The sequence below is a fragment of the Mus pahari genome, chromosome 18 (genome assembly GCF_900095145.1).
Source record: "Mus pahari chromosome 18, PAHARI_EIJ_v1.1, whole genome shotgun sequence".
Lineage (NCBI taxonomy): Eukaryota > Metazoa > Chordata > Mammalia > Rodentia > Muridae > Mus > Mus pahari.
The window spans coordinates 53007304-53030386 of NC_034607.1; the positions used below are offsets into that span (position 1 = coordinate 53007304).

A 23083-nucleotide genomic window follows, 5' to 3' on the forward strand; every position below is an offset into this window, starting at 1 on the left:
AGATTTATTTATTTATTATATGTAAGTACACTGTAGCTGTCTTCAGACACTCCAGAAGAGGGCGTCAGATCTTGTTACGGATGGTTGTGAGCCACCATGCGGTTGCTGGGATTTGAACTCTGGACCTTCGGAAGAGCAGTCGGGTGCTCTTACCCACTGAGCCATCTCACCAGCCCCCATGTATGAGTATTTTACCTGCATGTATGTATGACATATGTTTACCTATGGAGGTCAGAAGAGGGGGGTCAGGTTGTGAGCCACCTGTGGGTGCTGGGAACTGAATCTGGGTCCTATTTAAGAACATTAAGTGTTCTTAACCATTGGGCCATCTCCCCAGCCCCTGTACTTTCATGTCTAACAGTCCTTGTTAGACTTGTTAGAATGTTGGTCCAGAGTTTGAAAAACTCTAGTCTGAGGCGTCATTTCCTAACATGTAGAAAGAGGGCCTTTAATGATAAGCACATTAGAATTAAGCGGTACACACGCTAGCCTGTAAAAATTACTTCTCTGCTTAAAAATACTTCTGTGCTTAATATATTTTGAGGCACAAAAACAAAAACCACCAACAAACCCACGATTTCAAGTATTTGTTCTTTAAATTAGAGTGAGATATCTACTATGTAAGAAGAAGGAAGATATACCCCAAAGTGTTACCTAAACAATAATACTTGGGATGAACTAGTAGTAACATCTGAGAATGTAGCATGCCAGCAGGAATCTGCAGACACTGGGCTGAGCATAAGCCTGTATTTTGCAGATGAGAGCGTGGGCCACAGAGGTAAGCTTGCTTCCCTGATACAGGGCAGGGGTAGCAACATCACGTCTTGAGCTATGAGGAGGCTGAGGTCCCCTGCCTGCTCTATGCTGGCTTCTTCTGCTTATTGGCTGACCTACTCCAGGCCTCTTTGTCTACATTCTCACGCTTACACACAAAGGTCTGCATTTATAACCCTGGGAGCTTGTGTGGGTTGTTTGTTTGTTTGTTGTTTTAAGTTTCCTTGAAGGCAAAAGAACTCAGTCTGCTCAATCTTTTGCTATTGTTAGGCTCCCTTTGGGCTCTGAGAAGGTAGGGGTGACAGCGGCTTCCGGGTAACCAGCTACAGGTTGGTCCCTGCAGCCTCTGCTTTCCCTTGTCTGGTGTGGTCCCAGGAAGCTTCTGACAAGGTGAACGGAGCCAGCCTCAGTCAGCTCCTGATGAGCACACAGTTGCTTCACAGGAGGCTATGGCGGCCCAGGGCTTCAGGAACACACGAGACAGTGCTCAGCCTCAGGAAGCCACAGCCTGCGTCTTACCAGCCATGGAAAGTGACCTGGCGGGTCAGTGTGTGCTTCAGGAGAGGAGCTAATATGTGTACAGTGCTGTGTGAATCAAGAGTGGGTCATAGAACGAGGAATGATGCTGGAACTGGCATTTTCAAGGATGGCAGGGGAAAGGCCGAGGGTGCTGGGTTCCTGAGACTTGACGAGAGAACTCCGGTTATCCAGCAAAATCTTGCTTGTGTGGTGGGGAGCTGAGAAGTGGAAGAGGAGGGAAGCCAGACGGTTCCAGAACTTCCGCTGGATCCTTCCTCCAAAGGACCCGGCCTCGGGTGGATGCTCCCCGGGGTTTCCCCGAGGATCATGACACCCCCTTTCAAACGGCAGGGCACAACCTATCTGGGTTGCACAGTGGACCAGGTATGCGACAGCCAGCGTTTTTAAGAAGCAGTGTGAGGCAGCGGAACGGATTGGAGAGTGTCAGAGTTGACGACCTGCAGATTGGGTCAAGAACCCAGTTTTATGTAAGGAAAGCATACTCAAATACTGAGCTGTATGCAGGGCGTGGTGGCGCGCACCTTTAATCCCAGCACTCGGGAGGCAGAGGCAGGCAGATTTCTGAGTTCGAGGCCAGCCTGGTCTACAGAGTGAGTTCCAGGACAGCCAGGGCTACACAGAGAAACCCTGTCTCGAAAAACCAAAAAAATTAAATAAATAAATAAATAAATAAAATACTGAGCTGTACTATAGGGTATATTTCTCAGTGTGGGTCATACTGTAACACCCTGAGCGAGTAGGCCTGGCTGGTGTGGTCACCAAGCTGAGGCAGGCCCTGGTGGTAGGGACCAATGAGGATGGATTTCAACATGGACCTGTTAAACCATAAGTAAAGTGAAGAAGCCATACAGTTCAGCCCACTTGGGCCAAGATGACATCTTGTTTGTAGTACTGGTGTCTTGGTGCCTAGTTGGTTATAAATCAGAAGCCCAAGTTGCTGGGGGTCCCTCCCTCGGCTTATCCGCCCTAGACCTCGAGGGTCCTGAAATTTACAACTCTGGCTTTCATCCCACCGATTGAAGGTGTTCAAAAAAGACTCAGCCAGCCAGGCAGCCTGTTAGTGCTGGACTCTGAGGGGAGCTGTGGAGCTCAGCCAGCAATGGTCCCACTTTTTGTTGTCCTCTCCCCAGGAATATTGTGAAAGGCATGAGGGAGCTCCGGGAGATTCTGAGGACTGTGGAGACCAAAGCAACGCAGAACTTCAAAGTGGTAATGTGGCTGTTGGCTGCGGCTGGTTTATGCAGAAGTCAATTTGGGTGGGAGGCAACACAAGCCCTAGCAGGAAGTCCCTGACCTAAACATGTCACATGCATGCCTGTGCCCACCCTCTTCTGCTCTCAGCAGACATTGTTAATTGATCCCAGAGTACTTTCCCACCAAGCCTGGGAAGCATTCTCTTCATCTCTTTTTCATCAGGGCACTGAAGATGAGTGATTCCAGGCATGAGATCAGAATTGAAGTCTACCACCATCCCTTGCATGAACAAAACTGTCCTTATGAGCTGTGGTATTGCTCACTTTTATGTTTTGTTTTGTTTTCATTTATTTAATATATGAGTGCTCTATCTGCATGTACACCTGCTTGCCAGAAGAGGGCATCAGAACTCATTATAGATGGTTGTGAGCCACCTTGTGGTTGCTGGGAATCAGGACCTCTGTCTGGAAGAGTAGACAGTGCTCTTAACCTCAGAGCCATCTTTCCAGCCCTTCTTTATGGTCTTAATGAATGGCGTTGATTCTTCCTTTCGTGTCCCAACTTAGGTCTATGTTCTTAGACCTCTGTCCCTCCAAGATCAGAGCCATGACTTTTTTATTATTGTCATAGGAATTTTGGGTCAACTGTCAGTCTCTAGACACCATCTGGTAGGCAATCTCCTACCATCTCCAACCTTCTAGAAGGGACTGCAGAGTCCTCAGTGGGTAGAGCCAGTCAGAGCAGAGGAGAGGAGAGGAGAGGAGAGGAGAGGAGAGGAGAGGAGAGGAGAGAAGTGGAGTGGAGTGGAGTGGAGTGGAGTGGAGGGAACAAGGCCATCCTGGGAGAAGTGTGGGCTTCCTGCTACAGGGCCTGAGCAGTGAGGGACTTAGGATTGACGTTGTGGGGCCCTCCAGAGGCCCAGCACAGCATGCAGTGGGTGGGTTTGCTAGTTGGGAAACAGAGGGCCAAGCAGGCAGGCAAGCTGAAGAAGTCTGAGCCCAGCCTGCATCTCTCCCTCTCTGCCAGGTGGCCGCCAAGCACCTGGCAGGGGTCCTGCTGCACTCCCTGAGCGAGGACTGTTACTGGAGCCCCCTGTCCCACCCTTTGCCTGAGTTCATGAGCAAGGAGGAGAACTCTTTCGTCACTCAGACCCTTCGGAAACCTCACCTCTACGAAGGGGACAAGTGAGTCCCACCTGTCCGTTGTAGCCCACCGGTCTCACGATGCATCCAGGCTCTGTCCCTGGCCGGTGGCCCCTCATTGTACCCTGTTTTCCCAGCCCCCACCCTGTACAGGACCAGGCAGACATTTGAGAGACTAAGGAAAGATGGTCTCTGGTGGGGTTGGGGGAGAAATCCTCATGGCTTCCCGAAGCCACACATCTGGAGGTTGTCTGTCTTCCTGACACACCCCTTTGATGTGCCAGCTGAAGGTGACACCTGTAGTCACCAGCAGGGCCTCTTGCTTTCTCCCCATGCCTCAGGCTGGGGATGGATGGATGAGCCATTTCTTCTGCCAGGTAGCAGCAGCCTTCCAGGTTCAGAACCCTGGGGCTTGTTAGGAGCTACGCCTGGTATTCGGTGCCTGTGAATTATGCAGGAGAGGGTCACCTTACCGGGCTGATGTTGACTCGGGGCACGAGGACCGCTTGGGGGCCAGAGGTGCCGTGGATGCGGGCTGGGCTGCAGCCAGGGATGCTGTTGTGTTTTCCAGCCTCTACTGCCCCAAAGACAACATAGAGGAAGCCCTCTTGCTGCTGCTCATCAGTGAGTCCATGGTAAGCCCCAGGTACCACTGACCTCAGTGGGTTCAGGTTATGGAACGTGCTGGGATAGGCAGAGGCTATGCATGGCTTAATCAAGCTATGCCTCCCAGGGATGCCCGGAAGGTACGAGCTTCTAGCTTCTTACACACACACACACACACACACACACACTGCAAGTCTGGCTTATTAGTTTTGGATTTGGCCACACTAGCTCTGCTGGGCTATGCTGAGAGACTGGGGTAGGTAGGGACTGAGTGCGTGTGAGCCCCTCTTCTGGGATTACAAAAACTGGTTGGTTATCACAAGTCAGCAGTCTGCACCGAGCAGCCATGGACTGGGTGCTGTGATGCCATAAGAGAACAGATAGGGAGCTGAAGGAGTGTGCATCTGGAGGCACAACACCTGGATCCGGGCTCCAGCATTGCACAGGTTAACTGAGGGCCGGGGTAAATCCTTCGGGCTCTGAGAGCCTCAGTGTTCTCTTCATAAGATGGTACCTCACAGGTAAGTGTGGATAGAATTTACAGTCTTGCAGCAGCTATGTTATCTGCCTTGTGCCTGGCCCTGTCCTAGAAGCCAGAGGCGGAGCAGTGAGCAAAATGGAGACAAGCCCCTGCCCTCATGACATTCACATCTTAGTAAAGGGTGGTGATAATAAAGCAGTGAACGATTCCAGTATTCAGGCTCTCCACGCTGGGGCTCCATCTCCCGAGCCCTGGGAAGATGCTTGTCCGAGTGTGTATGTGCCTGTGTGCATGCCATGGGGACCACTGAGTGCTCTGGAGGCTCCTCAGAAGAGAACATGGCGTGGGTGGGCAGCCCTGGAGGTGAGGTGAGGGATGGACCTCAGGCTCCAAGGGAAGCTCAGAAGAGGGAGCCCAGATGATAGAAGCCAGCAGTAAGGACGTGTGCCCGCACAGCTGGGTCCAAGTCCTTCCGTGCTGGAGCTGGCAGTGTTGCTAGCTGGCCACAGTGACACACCTACTCCAACAAGGTCACACCTCCAAATCGTGCCACTCCCTGGGCCGGGTATATTCAAACCACGACAGGTGGATAAGAAAATGAACAGAGCTACCTATCTCTTTGGGTTGTTCAAAGTGTGTTTTCGTCCTGGGGCGGGGGGAACCTTGGTTCTGACTTAGTTACCTTTGAAAACATGTAGGTTTTCATCTAGTTGGAGGTTGGGTGCATTAGTGTGTTGTTTTAAAGAAAGAGGCTTCCCAGGCAAGGTTCCATTTGGGACTCAGCAGATGACACACGGTGTCCCGGCTTTTGGCTCCCGGTTTGCTCAAAAGCGACCGAGGGCTGGCTCTGCAGAAGGCTGCCGGCTCGGAGCCCGTGGTTCAGTACCCGTGACAGGAAGACTGTGACATCTGCCACAGGAACTGTGTCGCTGGGTAGATGAATCCTGTCACAGAGCTCGCTAGAGCTCTTGGCTCTGTGGACCAGCAGCACAAGAGCTAGTGGTAATTATGTCTGCCAGTGGGGGGCACCAGCAGGAGCCCAACAGGACAACATGACTTGTGGGGGAGCTGCTTCTTTCTGGGGGTGATTGCTGGGATACCAGCAGCAGGCCCTGAGGCTCGCTTGCTTGATGTCTCCTTGAAGCCTCTGAGGGGGGCTTTGGGCATCTGGCTTGAGGAACCCGTTCTTTGCAAGGAGACAACACTTTACTGGGGAGACCCTGTCTGCGTTTAGCTTTGGTTCCTTCTTCAGCAAAACCAGCCCAAGGCCTCCAATACTGTCAGTAAAGGTTGCTAAACACTTTCTGAGAGGGACCTAGAGTCAGGGGAGCGGCCGGGGTGGAATGAGAAAGTCTGTTTCAGCTGGCTCTCGGGCCCTCGTGGGAATTGGTCAGTTTCCTCAGTCTCCCTCCTCAGCCTCCCTTGGTCGTCTATAAAGTGGGATGAGAGTAGGCAAGAGGGCAGTGGGAATAATCAGGTGCCACTTAGGAAGTCTTCCACCACCACCCCCATCCCCGCTTAGATGGGAAACCTGTCTGGGTCCAGGATTAAGAGGAGGAAGACGGGGCTGGGCAGAGGTGAAGGTCAGCCCGCTGAACCACAAGCAGTAGAGATTGGGAACTGCCAGGATAATCATCCACTTGGTGTTCAGGAAAGCACCCGGGCCTGGTCTGGCATCTCAGTGTTCATCTTCAGGCCCCCAGGCCTCCTCTAGGAAGGGTCATGTTTGTCGCACTGCTGTCTGGGTTCATGAGCCAGATGGGAATGAGACCTCCCTGTCTGAGAGGGTAATTCGAGGCTTGCACCTCAACAAGAGTTGCGCCTGCCTGAGGAGATGAGCTTCCCTGGATTTGTCTCAGGCAACGAGCAGCGGTGGGTCCTGATGGCTGTAGATGATGAGTCTGGTCTCCTGGCAATCTGAAAGCTAGAGTCTGGGAGAGGTTATCCTGGGAAAACCGCCAGAGAGACAGGGGTGAGGAATAGGAACTCCTAAGGACAAATGCTTGACTTAATAAGGACAGCGCATCCCACAGCGGGAGCCAGAGGCTGCGTGCGGGAGATACAACAGTGCATAGTAGACAGGCTGGGCAGGAAAAACCCAGGGAGAATAGTCACTGTCACCCATGAACAGCACAGAGGATGATGGGAGGGAAGACAGCGCAGTAGCTGTGTATTTACACTAACAAGTATGTTCATCTTGCTTGCTGCCTTGGGTCTGGAAGTCTTCACTGGATCTGAAGTGTTCTCGGTGAAACCGGGACTCAGGCTGTGTATGTAGCTGTGTATGTGGCTTGGGTCTACCTCTGGACAGGCTACTTGTGTCACACCCACCCACCCACCCACCTCTGAGGCTTGCCCTGGCTCAAGCCACACATGAATTCATGCTCCTGTGTGGCTCTCAGGCTGAGTAACCAGACTTCCCTTTTCTCTGCTCCAGGTTCCCCACCCAACTCCGTTACCATGGTTACATACTCAGGCACTGCCCAGCAACCAGCACTAGCCCAGCATACCGTAGGTTTTGTACTCCCATTCCTAAAGCCATGGTAGCAGCTGGGCAGACCTCTGCTTCCGGCTGTCCTGTGGTAACCATGTCCCCCTCCTGCACAAAAGCTCTAAGGACCCCCTAAGAGCATGCTGTCACTGCTGTCAGCCTGTCGAGGGGCTGGGTCATCAGGAGAACTTTCCCAGTTTCATCTGCCCCATCACACCCCGTTCTGGAAATCTACCCCCAGTGCACATACTAGACACACCCAGAGGCCCGCCCTCTTCGGTGTCAGCCCAGAGTAGTCTTCCTGGGCCATGGCTTGCTCCACAGAGGTGGATTTATGAAGTTCTGTGTTTAGCAACTCAGCCTAGAAATGGCATGCCCTGTCTGTCTGTCACACAGAGTGATGAGCCGACTGGGGCTGCAAAAATCCTAGTGTATGAGTCCCGGGGAGGCAGAGAGGCGGGACGGCTCTGGGAAAGCCGCTGTCTGAACTGGGAGATGCCAGGGGGCTGACACAGAGCACGGTGACCAAGGTGACCTGCCTTGAAGCCAGGAAACAGAAGTGAGTGCTTTGTGGCTGGAGAGAAGTCAGGTAGGGAGGAGCAGACAGAGCAGGGCGTTTGGATGCCATTCTGTGGACAGCGGTGACAGCACACGACGGACGGCCGCGGTATGCTCCCCACAAGGCTTCCGTGCGCGGTGGATTCCCCAGCCCTTGAAAGTGCCCAGGGAGGCTTCCTCTGCCTCAGAGATGCCACCCTTACAGAACACCTGGCTCATCCCTCCCTCCGACTAGAGTCCAGCACGCATGTGCAGTTACATCCCTCCTGAATCTGTGTTCTTCATCCCCACCCCCTCCCCTCCCCACGGCTGCCTGGAGGAGCCCATCGCCCACGGTTCCCACTGGGTGCCTGGGGCTAAGGAGCCTGCTGGAGGTGGAGGGGTGGGGAGGAGAACTGCCGAGAGGACGAGGCACAGGTTGTGTTCCCACGTGGCTGTGGGGGCGGCCCTCACGGGAGGGAGAGGATGTCTTGGCACTTTCCCTTCCTTAACTGTTTGCAGTTCCTGGGTAGGTTTAACAGGCTGGCTCTAACAGTGATCCCTCTGAGGATTTCCTACCACTCCTGGTACCTCTTCCCAGGCATCTCTCCCTAGCCATCTGTGTTTCTTGAGGAGGAGGAATACAGACCACCAAGGAGCTTCAGCCCCTTGCCTACAGGAGGGAGAGCGGCTCCGTGCGGAGGCAAACAGTGAGAGTGACTGGTGGGCCAGATGGGGCTTTGGCTCAGGTTTCAGGGCCAGGCTTCATCGTTCTATCTGGCAGGCCGGTCCTTGGTTGACATGACAGCCACTGGGAACCAAAGTAGACTCAAGACAGGGAAGGTGAAACTAGATAAAGAAAGACCTCTTTGACTGAAGGAGAGGATGCTGGGAGGTACCAGCAGGTGTGTGGGGCCAGATCTCAGCTTTGCTAAGCACAGCCACAGGAATGCATGGGAGTCTCTTCAGCCCCCGATGTCCCTGCCCTGTTGCTGCTCAGGGGGCCCCACAGCTGTGGTGAGTGGTTATACCTTAAATCCTGGACGAAGGAGTGAGCACAAAAGAGAGAGGATGTGATAACATCACGTGTGAAGCAAAGCGGGATGCCGAAATCCAACCACTGATGGATGTACACACATGAAAGGCAACATGGCCACGGCACTGCCCTCGTGGCCTCTCTCTAGGTTCGAAATCTCACAGAGTTCCAAAGTGAACACTAAGGACCTTGAGCTTTGGGATTACTTCTCCCCCACCTGGACCAAGGGTTTTTGTCTTTGGAGAGAGCTTTGCAGGGACAGGGGAGGCCGTTTCCGAGGGTGTGGTCAGTTTCTGGGCCTGTGGCAGCAGTGAAGTGTGACAGTGAGTGAGTGGGGTTAGCAGGTTGGGCCCCTGTGAGGGCCATCAGACTTTTTTTTTTTTTTTTAACCCTCACCGTGTTTTCCCAAACTCCATTTCACCTGCTGCAGGCAACTCGGGACGTGGTACTGAGTCGGGCACCAGAGCAGGCAGAGGACCGGAAAGTGAGCCTGCAGAATGCTTCAGCCATTTACGACCTCCTGAGCATCACACTGGGCCGGCGGGGCCAGTATGCCATGCTGTCGGAGGTAGGGTCAGTCACTCAACCAACTCACTTCCTGGGAGTTTAGTCATTCACAGAGGGAATCACATGAGGTGACTGTTGGTCCTTCCCCACTTGCCCTTTTCTCTCAGACGTGGCCTGCCTCTCACTAGCCCTGCGACCTCCACGTCAGCCACCCTAACCTCATTCGCCATTCACTTTCTGCGCAGTGGGGTTAATTAGAGACCTTACCTTATAGTGGCTAGGAAGAAGTTGATACATGTAAAAAGCAGAGAGCCCTGCCATGCCCCCGTGATAATAAACACTAGTTATTTTTATTTCATAAGCCTTATTTTATTTGCACATCAAAATGGCTGTCTGAAACCATCCATGAATTATGGAGGTGGGAACCTAGGAGTATAGCGGGTGAGACAATCGTTGTGCCTCATCACAGTGCATGTGTGCAGGGACTGGATTGTCCCTGTATTCCCAGGCTGCCCATTGGCTCTCTGAAGGCAGCGACTCGGGTCATGCTTACCCCGGGGGGGGGGGGGGGACGAGGCAAGCAGGCGGCTGGTGAGGCAATGCTAACTGCATGTTCCTCCCCAGTGCCTAGAGCGAGCCATGAAGTGTGCGTTTGGAGAATTTCACCTTTGGTACCAAGTGGCCCTCTCCATGGTGGCTTGTGGGAAGGTAAGGCTGGGGCTGTGGGGGTGGGGGTTAGACACCCTCTCCGATCTCTCCTGGGTGTGGAGAGCGGTGGTTTCTCAGAGTTTGGTGCTAGAGATGTTGGTGACCCAGTGTTGAGATGACTTTCTGAGGCGGATGGGGAAGGCTCTGTGTTCACGTGCTAGTGATGGTGAGCAGTGCCCATGCGCAGGTGTGGATGTTTCTCTCTTCCTGTGGTCCACCACAGGGTGTTTGCAGCACTTCTGTTGGCTCTAGGAGAGAGGAGCACTGTTCCTGCCCCAAATAGTTGGGAGTTGGGAGCGAGCCTGGGAGGGTAGCTGCTGCTGCTGCTGCTGCTGCTGACGATGATACAGCAAGAGGTCCCTGGGTGGAGACAGCAGAAGAGCCCAGCTCTGCCCAGAGCCAGGGTAGGCAGGCATTCGCCCTCCATCTGCCCAGCACCTGCTCCAGCATTCCTGATTTTTGCTCAGATCAGAACGATGCTTATGTAAGCCTCTATTTTAAGCAGAGACATGAAAGGAGAGGCTTTCCGGAGCTGGGGGCTGAGGGAGATGTGTCTGAGGATGCTATGAATGCGGGAAACAAGGTGGTCTGAGCTCACAGACTGTTTCAAGAGCTGTAAATACACAGATCCCTTTTGTGGGGCTGAGGGAATCCCTCGCCCCCTGCCCATCTGCGCCACATTCCATTTCTAGCCCCACAGCCTCTCCGAGGAGGCCTTCCCAGTGTGCCAGTACCGCCTCCGCGGATGGGGGCTGCCGCCAGCCCTGGGTCTCTCCAGTAAGACAGGCCAGGGCCTGGCAGGGAGGAGGTTCAGGCGCTGCCGGCTTGTCAGACTGTTTGCAGAGCACAGTCAGAGTCAGCGGGGAGGCTCCTCGGGCATCCTCGGCTGGGTCTCGCTCTTCCCAGCCCTTCTCCATCACAGGGCCCACCTCCCAGAGCATCCCAAAGTCACAGCACGGCTCTGCTCAGCAGGGAGATGTCAGAACTCCGGGAGGATTCTGAATACAGACTTGACTGGCCCTGGAGGATTAGAGGGGACACTCCCTAGGAGCAAGCAGCACGAGATGAATGGAGAGGTGGAGGACTGCGGGCACACCAGGCAGAGGGCAGTGTGAGCTGAGGGGGAGGGGCCAAACGGCCATAGCACAGGCAGAGCCTATGTAGGACTTGAAGGAAGCAGCCTGTCTAGGGAGTGACAGTAGGCTGGGGGGCTGTGGCTGGGCCTGATGCGGATCCTGCGCACACAGCAGCATGGGGCAGCTTCTCCCTGCCTTCCCCCTAACAGGAAACTCCTTTAGCCTTAGCATCGGGGAGGTGAGGAACAACCTAGAGCCCTGCAGTGCTCCTGGGGTGGTGGACTTTTTTTTTTTAAGCTACCCCCTTTAAAAACAAACAACCAAACCAAACCAAAACAAAACAAAAGAACAAAAAACCATCCATGGAAGTTAGCTTCAACTTCGAGAGAGTTCCTGGAGTCCCCAGCCTCAGGAAAAGGAACCACAAATGCCGGGTCTTTCTCCTCCTTACGGGGAAGCTGGACCCAAAGTGGTCCAGACCCCGGCCTCTGGGAAGCCATCGCCTACTCTGGCTCCTTCATGATCCAGCAAGGTGGGACGGGGAGTTGGAGTGGTCAACAGTTCCTCGTATCTGAGGCTACGCAGGCTGCAGACATTGGTCTCCACCTACCCATGCACGCAGTGCACGGGAGACTGTTCTAGAAGGTGTTCTCCAAGCCCCTCTCCCCCGAGAACCCTGCATGCCAAACCCATTTGCCTGATTTTTATCCTGGCAGACCTCAAAGGAGTGGCTGGCCAGAGCCTGCCTTTGCTGAGCCCAAGGTAGGAACCCAGGTTCCGTACCTTCCAGAAGGTGTGTCTGGGCAGATATAAATATGCCTCATGCTTCACCCCCATAGGAATAACGGATGAGTTCTGTGGCATGATTTAGGTCGTTCCCTCTCTTGGTCTCCATGCGGCAGTTTCATTGGCTGCGTTGCTAGGTAACCAGCATGACAGGGGGGAAGAAAAGAAGCCTGCTGCTCCTACTGCTGGGTCCTCAGATGGCTCCTTAAATAGCAGTGTTTTTCAGTCTGCATGGGGGTGGGGTGGGAAGGGATGGGGTGGAGTGGGAAGCAGTGGGTGGACTGTGGAGGGTCAGGACTAGAGAATCCTGTTTCCTGGATGCAGAGGTCAGAAGCTGAGGAGAAGCCTGAGGCTTGCTGGGGTGTGTAGATGTAAGGACAGTGGTGAGGAACTTAGTGTGTCCCTCCTGGGAGAGCGTCTCCAAGGATGTGGACCCTGGCAGCTACCAGTCTTCCCTAATGCAGTCCACACTGAGAACTCCTGATATGCCTGTCTTCTGGTCCTGGCTTCGAGCTTGTCCTATCTTAGATAGATGGGAGATTTTGACATTTGTCTTATTCCCTGACACCCCTCTTTCTGGGATCTCCTGGAGGGTTCATCTGTCTTTCTCCTCTGACTCCGTCACCGCAGCCCAGTACTGAGCCCAGGGTCGGCCCCAGATGAACATACCTATAGCTAGTGGCACTAAAAGCGTATTTGCCTCAATCGTTTTGGAGCTTAGGGACAGGGTGCCAGCCCTGGCCACCTCAAGGCAGATGACATAACAGGAGTGGAAACAAGTAGGAGGAATTGTACAGCAAGACAGGAAGCCAGATGGGGAGGAACTTGAAAGTGTTGTTCATTTGATACCAGTGGTCCCTTGCAAGAACTATGAGAACAATGTCCAGCTCTTTGAGGGCGCACACGCAGTGACCGTTATACATCCCCCAGTAGACCCCCATCTCTTCGTTCTCCGGCTTGGGGCTAGCCACTCTGAGAAGGACGACGCCTCCAGCACGCACACTCTTGGAGAACACACTCAGAATGGATGCAAACCGTAGCTCAGTCAGAGCCCCAGGAAATCTGCGACACCGGCTGGAAGAAAGTTCTTCCATAGATGGTGGGGAACCTAGAGGTAACCCGGGGGCGGTGGAAACACACATTCCAGTCAGCCTACTGCAGGCAGAAGAGCCTGCCAGAACCTTACTCTCCTTAGTGGCACTCCCAGAGTTCCTAGGGGAAAAGAGGGCTATGTTAAAGGAGCTCAGGCCACAGTAGAACCCAAAATGTGGTAATTGCTGTAGTCACACACATATACCTGAGGGTCACAGGAGATTGGGAGCTTGCCTGCCAGGAGAGCTGCTGTTCTGTCCTTCAGAATGTGTTAGACTCAGAAGGCATAAGATTCCAGGTTCCAGACCATGGAACCGGACACACACACACACACACAATCCCTCATAGGGGAGTGTTTAAGAATTAGGCCAGGCTGTGTTTGAACCTTGGTCATTTTGACTACTTGGCTCTCTTCTCAGTTGTAGTGCTGCCTGTCTGGTAGGGGTGTTGTGAAAATCCAACACTCTCATGGAGAAGTTAGCAAACTCTCGGTGAAGGTGTAGTCAGTTTGAACTGACTGTTAATAGCCAGTCTGTCTTGGCCATTCCGCTCCAGTGTGGTGTCCTGCGGCACACAGAGTTTGTACCAACAGTCGTGAATGAGTGCCAACTTGACCTTATTACAAAAACAGGCAGTGGGTTAGACTCAGCCTACAGGCTCTTTTGGTAGCCCCTGAGTTAGAAAAATGCCTGGAACATGATAAAATATGGAGTATTTACTATCTGTCATTCCTAATTGGAGTGGTTGACATACCTGTCTGGGCCTGGATACCCTTCCTTTCTCACCCTCCTCAGTTCTCCTCAGCAAATCCTGGTTGAGTCCTAGAGCCCTAAGGGGCCTCAGCTTCCTGTCTGGAGGTCTCCCTGACTGCCCCGCCCCCCCCCCCACATACGGTCTCGTCTTCTTTGTACATCTGTCCATCTGTCCAGTCCTGTTTCCAGCTCTCTTCTCCGAGGACAGGGTTAGAGCCCCTGTCTATTCTCAAATCTCTGTTTCTCATCTGACTCCTCTGTCTGTTAGGTGTTGTCACATCACCAGAGGGTGAGCTTCGTGGTCTCTATTCTCCAATGGAGGGAAACAAGGCTCAGAGGATTCACTTACAGTGAACATCACAGGGACTCCTCCCACTGGGCTCTCTTTCTGGGGTACAGAGCAAGGACTGATGGGAGAGCTACCCCCCCTACCCAGGGCATAGGGCACCCTAAACAAGGAGACCTTGGGTGGCCAGTGATTGTGTTCCCTATGCTTTCCTGCAGTCAGCCTACGCCGTGTCGCTGCTGCGTGAGTGCATGAAGTTGCAGCCCTCGGACCCCACAGTGCCCCTGATGGCTGCCAAGGTCTGCATTGGGTCCCTGCATTGGGTGAGTGCCACGTGAGGGGAGGATATGGCAGGCAGAGCCCAGGTTCGGTGACCTCCTGGGGAGGACTCTAGCAATTGGGAATGATGTGGGGGTGTTTGTAGTAGAAGACGGGGTGCCACCTTGGTGTAGGGACAGGAGTCCCCACTAACCTCTGTCTTGACAGCATAGCTAGCCCCAGTTTCCCAACTGGCTTCTGACTGTGGTTCAACATCGAAATGTGATCTTCAGAGAATCAAACAGATGGGAAGTAGGAGGGGTGGGGTGCGGGGAACACCTCAGAGTTACCTAGACCCACCTAAATGTAGGCCAGAAAAGAGGCTGCAGATGATGTCATAAGTATAAAGGAGGGGAGAGGTCAAAGTCAACCCTGGCCTGAGACAAGACAAAGATGGCATCCTTGCAGCCCCGTCTTTGTGCCTACCGAACCCCTAGAATTTCCTGGATCCTGCTGTTTGCTCAGCTGATGGCCTTTACGGGGAGGGGGGCTCTTGAAAGTATCCCCAAAAGGTCAGTAGCTTGAAGCAGTGAGGACACAGAGGGCCTGGGGTCCTGAAGCTAGGCCTTTGATGGGCTTAGACCCAGGACACTGGACCCTAGAGAATGCCGCTCCGGACTCGTAACTGTCTCCAGATAATCTTCACTTTGGTCCCAGTCAGCTTCCTGGTGTGAAGGAGAGTCCGTTCTCTATACTCTGAGTGACACAGAGCAAGTTCATCATCCCTCACACCTGTCATCTTGTACCCCCACATATCCTCTCCAACAGGCTAGGGAGCCCCCATTCCTTCCTCTGCATTTAGAATCCAAAGCAAGCTCCCACTCTGTTGTGGGTGGCACGCAGCTGCAGGCTGCAAGGATGCCGGCTGCAGAGTCCCGGGCCGAATCCTTGCAGCCGAGGGTGCTGGCTGGGAGCTGAAGGCGTGGGGGGCTGAGTCACCCGACCCCCAGTTCTGACTCCTCATTCCAGGGCGTCTGAGAGGGAACCTTGGGCTCATCCCTTAGATGAAGCCTAAAATACCCATGACTCTGGGAGCAGGGCTGGGGAGGGCACATGTGCTCCCTGAGCTGCCAGCTCCGAGGAGCCCTGAGGCCACCAAAGGCGGCCCTTGCCAGGAAGCCCTAAATTTAGGTCTTCCCACCACGGAGGAGCTGTTTCCCTCCGCAGCATAATTACAGTGATTATGTGCATTCAGATTACATGGTAATAAAATTAGGATCAAATCAGTCCAAATTGAAATCAGATGAGTTAGGAGCAAAGTAATCAATGACAACATAAATAGAAAAGCCCGAAAGGAAGCTTAAACATGGAGACTTGTCACCAGAAAATGGGAGGAAGGCGGGCTGTTCCCGGAGACTGAGAATACTCTGAATGTTGGCTGTCAGGAAGGCTCTTCAGGGGAGGAGGGGTAAGGCCGAGCTGGGCAGCCTTCCTGACTTGGATGCTCCTCTGGACACCTCCCGCCCCCTCTTCTTTTATTACTCTTAGTTTTCATTTGTTTTTGTTCTATGTGGCTGTTTTCCCTGCGTGTATGTATCTTTGTGCGCTGTGTGAGCAATGCCCACAGAGGCCAGAAGGGGACGTCAGATCCTCTGGGACTGGAGTTAGAGAGGGTTGTGAACCACCATGTGGGTGCTGAGAATCTAACCTGGATCTTCTAGAAGAACAACAGCCAGTACTCTTAACTGCTGAGCCGCCTTCTCAGCCCCACGTTGGACCTCTTAGAGTCTGGTTTGTACTCACCTTGGGCATGGATTGAACTGAGGAACGCTTCTCCAGGGCAAACCTCTGTTGTTTCTGAGGCCAGTGAGTGATGCTGGTGAGTGTCCGGGCCCCTGCCCTCCAGGAACCTGGTCTTGTCACTGTGACCTTTGCCTAGTGTTTCCAATACGTACCTTCTGCACTTGCTTTCTGGCCACAAGGCAAATTTGGGGAGCAGCTAGAAAAGAACATGTAGATGTTTTCTTGATTCCCTTCAAACACATTTAAAAAAAAAGATTTAATTTTAAAAGTTGGAACCTCTTCAGGAGACATAGAGGACAGGGCATGCGTGTATACTGCTTGCCACACAGACAGCAGAAGAGGTTGTGAAATAGGATGTGGTTTACAATGTGTGTCTCGCGCGGTCTATATGCCCCGAGCGAGCAGAAGAGGTACTGGGAAGAGCTAAGGCTGTGGAAAACAGATAGGGCTCAAGTCTGTTAGTTACCTGCTCACTAGCTTGTGTGACTTAGAGGGGTGGTTCTCTGTGTGTGCATCTCAGTTCCCTTATCTACAGTCTGGGAGCTGGTGTGCCCACTAATTGGGTAGCTATGATCCATAGGAGATGGTGTCCGTGTATGGCACATTGCAGGTGTACGACAGATGGTTACCACTGTCATTTACGGGACTCAGAAAGGACATGGCTTTCCTTTCCTTTCCAAGTCCAGGGGCATGGGTTGTTCACGAAGCAGGGAAGCACACCTTGCCACTGCCTTGTCCAAGTTTGAAAGTGCCTATTACTCCCTGACGGAAAAAAAAGCAGACTTTCCACGAGGTAGCTCCAGGCCCTCCTGGAGGGGCCCAGGAGAGACTGAGGTCTTTAAACAGAGACTACAGTTTCAGAGAGGAGCTCTGTCCGGTCCATAGGAAGGGAGGAAGCAGGCAGAACATCTGAGGCAGTGCGCATGGATAAGGCTGCAGGAGACGAGAGGCAACCCTGAGCCCAGCGAGTGTGCCAGCTCAGCTTCGCATCTGCTGTGCGGGAACCAAATTAGGAAACCCTCGGAGACAGAGGAGCTTGGGAAAGCACACAGTGTCTCCTTGCTTGTAGAGAGTAAAGCGGAACCACCGAAGGGTCACCCCATACAGCGCACCGTGCGCACTGTGCTCTCCCAAGTGTCAGGGGAGGAAACTGGGAGAGTACATAGGGTAGATTTGAACCCGTCTAACCAGCCTGAGCTGGAGCCACACAGCTCTACCATTTGCTGACTGGCTGACCATGGGGCTGGGGGGTCACATAAGCTCCCTGTGCCTCGTAACCTCCTGCCATGGTGCTATGACATGACTGTCAGGCCCTAGGCTGCTTAGAAATCTGGAGGCAGGGAGGACCTTCCCTAGGTGGCCGTGGCTACTCTGGATAAGGGTCAGGAGACAGCATCTGAGTAGAGTCGAGAGGCAACACTGGGAAACCCCCATCTAAACGTATTCTAGAGGACCACTGGCTGCCTATGTCGGAGGCGAGGAGGAAGTGTCCGGAGTCTGGACCTGAGGTCCCCAGTAGGATGGGGCTAGCAAGGGTAGAAGCCGTGGTGGGCAGCCAAGAACCATATATATGCCACAATGCATATCGTCACTGCTGTTGATCTTGACAGTTTGTCAAGCACACCAGACATCATAGCATCATGGTACCAGTCCTCCCAGCAGCCCTCTGAGGGGGACACTGTTGTCCCAGTTTACAGAAGCAGGGACTGAGGCCCACAGGCTTACCTCAAAGGGCTGGAGGCTGGGCAGTGTGCCCAGTGCTCTGTCCTCATCCACGCCCAGCTCTGCCTCTGTGAGTAGAGTCAGGAGCTGGCACTGAGTTGTCAGATCCAGGGTGACAGGGCCAAATTCTAAAGCTTTCAGATTGCCACACCTGCTCTAGAGGAAGAGAGACAGGACCTAATAAAATGTCTTGTGTCTATTTAGTTTTCATTTCGCTATGACGGCATCCCCCGATTTGCTAGCTAAAGTATCCATGTCCACTGATACCATGTGTAATTATTGTATTGTACATTAACTTACTTTGAATTAATACCATTTTTCCTTGATAAGTACTGCAGTGAATCCACATGCAGAAAACCCGCCTTGTGGGTGGCATCAGAACTCAAAATAGTGTTGGCCCTATAGGAACGATCATGAGTCTCAGGAACCTTCTCATTTCTTGCACAGTGGGTACGCCGCCCCTTAAGGTTTTAGGGGTTTTGTTTGCCTTCTTTTATGCACATGACTCATCATAGCTGTGTCCACACTGAGACATTGCTCCACTGCTGACGGGCTCTGGCTCAGGCAAGTCTGTTACAATCCAAACAGAGAAACTTTATCTGTGCAGCCTCCCCAGCCATGGCCGACAGTCAGAGCTACCCTACTTATGCTGGGGAAAATCATCTTAAGTCAGGATATGTATAGGGTTGACCACTGCTGGAAGCCAACATGAGCGTGAATCTCACCTCTACTGGACTGCCTGTGTGATTCTCTGGCCGGATGGAATACCTGTGGTTGGGGCGTGGCTGTCTGTCTGGTGGTATGAAAGTGTGTGAGAGTGGGAGGGAGATGCTGAAGGAAGCACTCCTGGGTTCCTGGGAGATATGCTTTGCACGTAGCAGGTATGGAGCGCTGACTTAGGGTTGCATTGCTGTGAACAGACACCGTGACCAAGGCAACTCTTATAAGCACGGCATTTAGTTGGGGCTGACTTACAGTTTCAGAGGTTCCGTCCATTATCATGGCGAGAACATGGCAGCATCCAGGCAGATGTGGTGCTGGAGGAGCCAAAGGCAACTAGGAGGAGGGACTTTTTCCACACTGGGCGGAGCTTAAGAATTAGAAGACTTTAAAGCCCACCTGCACAGTGACATACTTCCTCCAACAAGGGCATATCTCCTCATAGTGCCGCTTCCCATGGGCCAAGCATATTCAGACTACCACAGGAACCTAGGGAAGGGTTAGTGGTGACACATGAGAACCAACATAGCCTTAGCTCCAGCCCCACACCCTAGACAGCCTCACTGCTATGGTGCCACAGGGTGTCCATAAATTCTGCCTCCTGAGCCTTCATCGTGTCCCATGCTGTGTGTAGTCAGGTGTGCCCATGTGTCCCATGCCAGCTGGGCCTTTCCCAACTGGAACAGTCTCCTGCTCCCAGGACAAAAACAGCCCAAGGCCTTTCTCCTCTGCTCAGGAAGGGAGGGAGCGAGCCCTAGACTAGCCTGTGTGGCAGCCTGCCTACTCTGCAGGTCGGCCACGTTCAACCAGGCACATGTTCCCAAGGCCCTGCACCAGGCCTCGCTCTCTGTCTGCAGAACAGAGAGACCACGTGAGGAGGAGCCACAGATAACTAACCTGTTTGGAGTTCACATTCTCAGTACATCAGGCTTTGGGGATTGTCTTTCTGGAAGAGCCAGGACCTGTGACCTTGAGCGCTGGCTCCTTGGAGGGGGAACAGGTCCTGGAAAGCATTTCCTGGTCAGTCAAACAGCTGGCTCTCCTACTTAGTCGTACGGCCTGCATAAGTCACGTGGCCTACAGTTCCAGTTTGGGGAACTGTTGTGTTCGTATTTGCGGCTGGCAGTGCCGCAGGTTGGTGACTGTGTTGCCTTCCCTGCTCAGCAGTGACCACAGCCTCTCCTCTTTGCAGCTAGAAGAGGCAGAGCACTTCGCCACCGTGGTAATTGGCCTTGGAGAGGAAGCAGGAGAGTTCCTGCCTAAAGGCTACCTGGCCCTGGGCCTCACCTACAGCCTGCAGGCCACTGATGGTGAGTGTCTGGCCCTAGGACTCACTGCCTGGGGATGTTGCTTCAGGCTTCCTAACTATCCCACAGCATCTCATTCCGCTAGTGATCTGTCCTTGCTTTTCCACAGACAAGCACACTCCTCTGGGACATGTGCATGCATATACACTCCCTGCCACACACACGTGCATGCACGTCTCTCCGTTCCAAGAGTTTCCGCTGACGGTCGGACGACCACTAATATACCATTCCTCCTCACGGATCCGTCTGTCACCATGAAGGTGCTACCCGGCCACACTGCTATAGGGCTTCCGGTCTACAGTGCCATCAATCCTTCACCCCACTGTGGCTTCCTTCCTCACAGGCCTGCCTGTACCCTCGGCTCTGCAGCAAGCCTCCAGGGTCTTTGAAATCCCTCCTCAAACATGACACAGCCCCAAGTATCTACAGGAGTATCATATGGTTCTTATCCAACCTGCCCTGGGCCACATGTTCTGTTCCCAGCCATTCTAGTTCAGCCCGGTGCCTCTCCCTTGAGCAGATGGATGCCTGCTTTTGTGTCCTTGAAGTCTGGAGGGGAGGAGGTGATGAACCCCACTCAGATTTTGCCTGCATCTCATAGTACCTGCTCCTGTGTGTAGCCTCAAGGTACCCTTGAAGCCATGTATGAGTCTGGTGCTGGCTGTCTTCTGCCCCTCACACATTATATCATAGGATCTTCAAGCGCTGGCGTCCTGGCTAGTGAGATGGTCACCAATCCCTTAGCTAGAGTCTGCAGTTATAGTCACAGTTGTCGCCTGTGCCTTGTATCCTGTTACTGCACCCTGAGGTTGCACGTGGGGCCCTGATAAGCACCTTCCTTACCAAGTTCCTGTGCCCTGGGGATGAGCCAGGGAGAGATCTGCTCCTCTTTAGTGACCCCTCAATCTATCCTGTCTCCTGCAGCCACCCTGAAGTCCAAGCAAGATGAGCTTCACCGCAAGGCACTGCAGACACTGGAGAGGTGAGAAGACCTAACCCTTTGCTTCTTCGCATGCAGAGTGATACAGTGGAGGGTCCCCCGGTGCAGTTTCACTCTCTGAACTGGATGTTTCTGTCTCCCTTTTATGGATAAGGAAACCAAATTGCCAGGAGGTCACCCAGCAGGCAGGAGTATGTTGTTGTGGTCAGGTGACTTTGCTCTTAACCCTGGGCACTGGAGAGCCTTGTGGTCAGCTCACAGCTGGCTCTCTACATCTGCCAGGCCCAACCCTTGCTCCTGAGGCTCACAGGCTTCCACTGGTGTTGTGACATACGACATAAGGCAGGAAAAGCAGCCTATATGGCAGTGGTTCTCAACCTGTAGGTGCCTTAGGGGTCGGTCACCTTGGGACTGCACATCAGATATCATGTATGTCGATATGATTCGCAACAGTAGCAAGATTACAGTTGTTAAGTAGCAGTGAAGTCATTTTATGGTTGGTGGTCACCATAATTTGAGGGACTGTGTTAAAGGGTTGCAGCGTTAGGAGAGCTGAGAACCACCGAGTCCTTGTAGCCTCTGCCTGACCTTATCAGAGCTGCAGGAACCTCCCACCTACAGCCTGGACCTCACAGAGATTTCCTGGATGCGGGAGTGAAGAAAGCAATAAATCTCCTTCCTCAGGCCCCGCTTTGCTCACACCCAGCCCACCTGAGCCTCCCTCCCCTGGCCTGACCTATGCGTTCGTTCCCTCTAAGCCTTCGTCCTCCCCCACAGAAGTGACAGGATTGTTCCTGGGAGGGCCTGACTAGGTCTCCTTGTACCACTTTGATTGGAGCATGTGATCCAGCAACCTCCCTCTGGGTCAGGCTGTCCACCAGCCACAAAAGCAGGATATTCCATTCCTAAATAACACCTGAGGCTTCCCCACCTCTCCCGGTCCGTGTTGCCATCCCCCGGGCTTCTTGGTCAGGCAGGAGGAGGCCTGCATCCTCGTCAGGGCAGTGCACTGTCCTTTAGCAGGAGAGCCACAGTCAGGCTGAGACAGGTGCCTCCCCCATCCCTGTCCTTCCCTTCCATCGGCTGGCAGAATCTCCCACCCATATTGCCCACAGCACCCAGCACAAGGCTAGCACGCTGCTCACTTGATAGTAGCTGACTTTTGACTCCCTCTCTCCTGCAGAGCCCGGGAACTGGCACCCGATGACCCCCAGATTATCTTCTATGTCTCCCTGCAGCTGGCCCTCGTCCGACAGGTGTGTTGCCACACTTCCTAAGCCTCAGACCCATGGGACATCTGACCTCCTCTCTGTTCCTTTGGTGTCTTTATCTTTCATGTGGGCATCTTTGTGAAGGGTCTACTGCTGATTCTGTCGGTGTGGTTACACCCCAGCCCACTTAGGTAGGCACACAGGAAAGGTTATTCTGCGCCCTGACTTTTCTGAGAATATTGCTGTCTGAGAAACAAGTAAATGACGACAACATTGTTTGCTTATGTACTGCACCTCCAATGCAGGGAAAGAGTGATTGGCACATGGGGCTATTTCTGGATTGGCTACCGTGTTACCCAAAGCTCTTTAATGACCATAGAGACACCACTGCAGGCCTGACCTCAGTAGGGTCCGTCCATCCACTGACTACCTTTGTCCTACCAAGACCATCACCAACATGACCGCCTGTAGCTCTCCAGGTAGAACCCCTTTTTCCCCACAGACATCCATGAGGTCGGGGTCCGGAGACCCCGGCCTTTCAGAGTTTCTGGCTTTGTGTACCCTGCAGACCTCAGGTTAGGACTCTGGTCATCTCTGGTGACCTCGACCCAGTGCGTGTTGACTCTCTCACACACACCCTGACTGTTTGGGGACTACTGTAGGTGGCCTGGGACCCCAGTACAGATCTCCTTTCCTGCCACTGGGAAACACACTAAACTCCAAGCTGCCTGGAGAAAGCCTCCTATATAGACCCGGCCTACAGCAGGTCTACAGTGTGCAACCTGCAACCCTGACACTTGAAAGGCTAAGGCAGAACTCTGAAGATCAAGGCCGGCGTGGGAGTTCCAGGCTAGTCCGGGATACACTGTAAGACATTGTCTCCAGAAACCAAGCAGAAGAGAAAAAGAAATCTACACTCATACATAGCCAACATCCCTCGCAGGGGCATGACCTCACTGTATGCCTGAGACACTGAGGCCCTCCTAAGCCTAGGAGCTGGTGGAGCCAAGGGTCTTTGCTCCGAAGTCCATGCTGCCCCAGCCAAGAAGCTCCTGGCCCACCTAGAGATAGGGCCCTTGATCCCTGCCTTACCTAACCTTTGAGCAGCTTGGCT

General features: G+C 53.3%; 1 protein-coding gene across 2 annotated transcripts in view; it reads left to right on the top strand.

Annotated features, from left to right (window-relative positions):
- Ttc7a (tetratricopeptide repeat domain 7A) overlaps positions 1-23083 on the top strand; it is a 98617-nt gene that overhangs the window by 35929 nt on the left and 39605 nt on the right. For both annotated transcript variants that reach the window (XM_029531633.1, XM_021217720.2), the window contains 9 exons: positions 2445-2523; positions 3535-3692; positions 4222-4285; positions 9232-9369; positions 9933-10016; positions 14227-14331; positions 19704-19821; positions 20743-20800; positions 21942-22014. In XM_029531633.1, coding sequence (XP_029387493.1) covers positions 2445-2523; positions 3535-3692; positions 4222-4285; positions 9232-9369; positions 9933-10016; positions 14227-14331; positions 19704-19821; positions 20743-20800; positions 21942-22014 — 877 coding nt within the window. The remainder of the gene's footprint in view (positions 1-2444; positions 2524-3534; positions 3693-4221; positions 4286-9231; positions 9370-9932; positions 10017-14226; positions 14332-19703; positions 19822-20742; positions 20801-21941; positions 22015-23083) is intronic.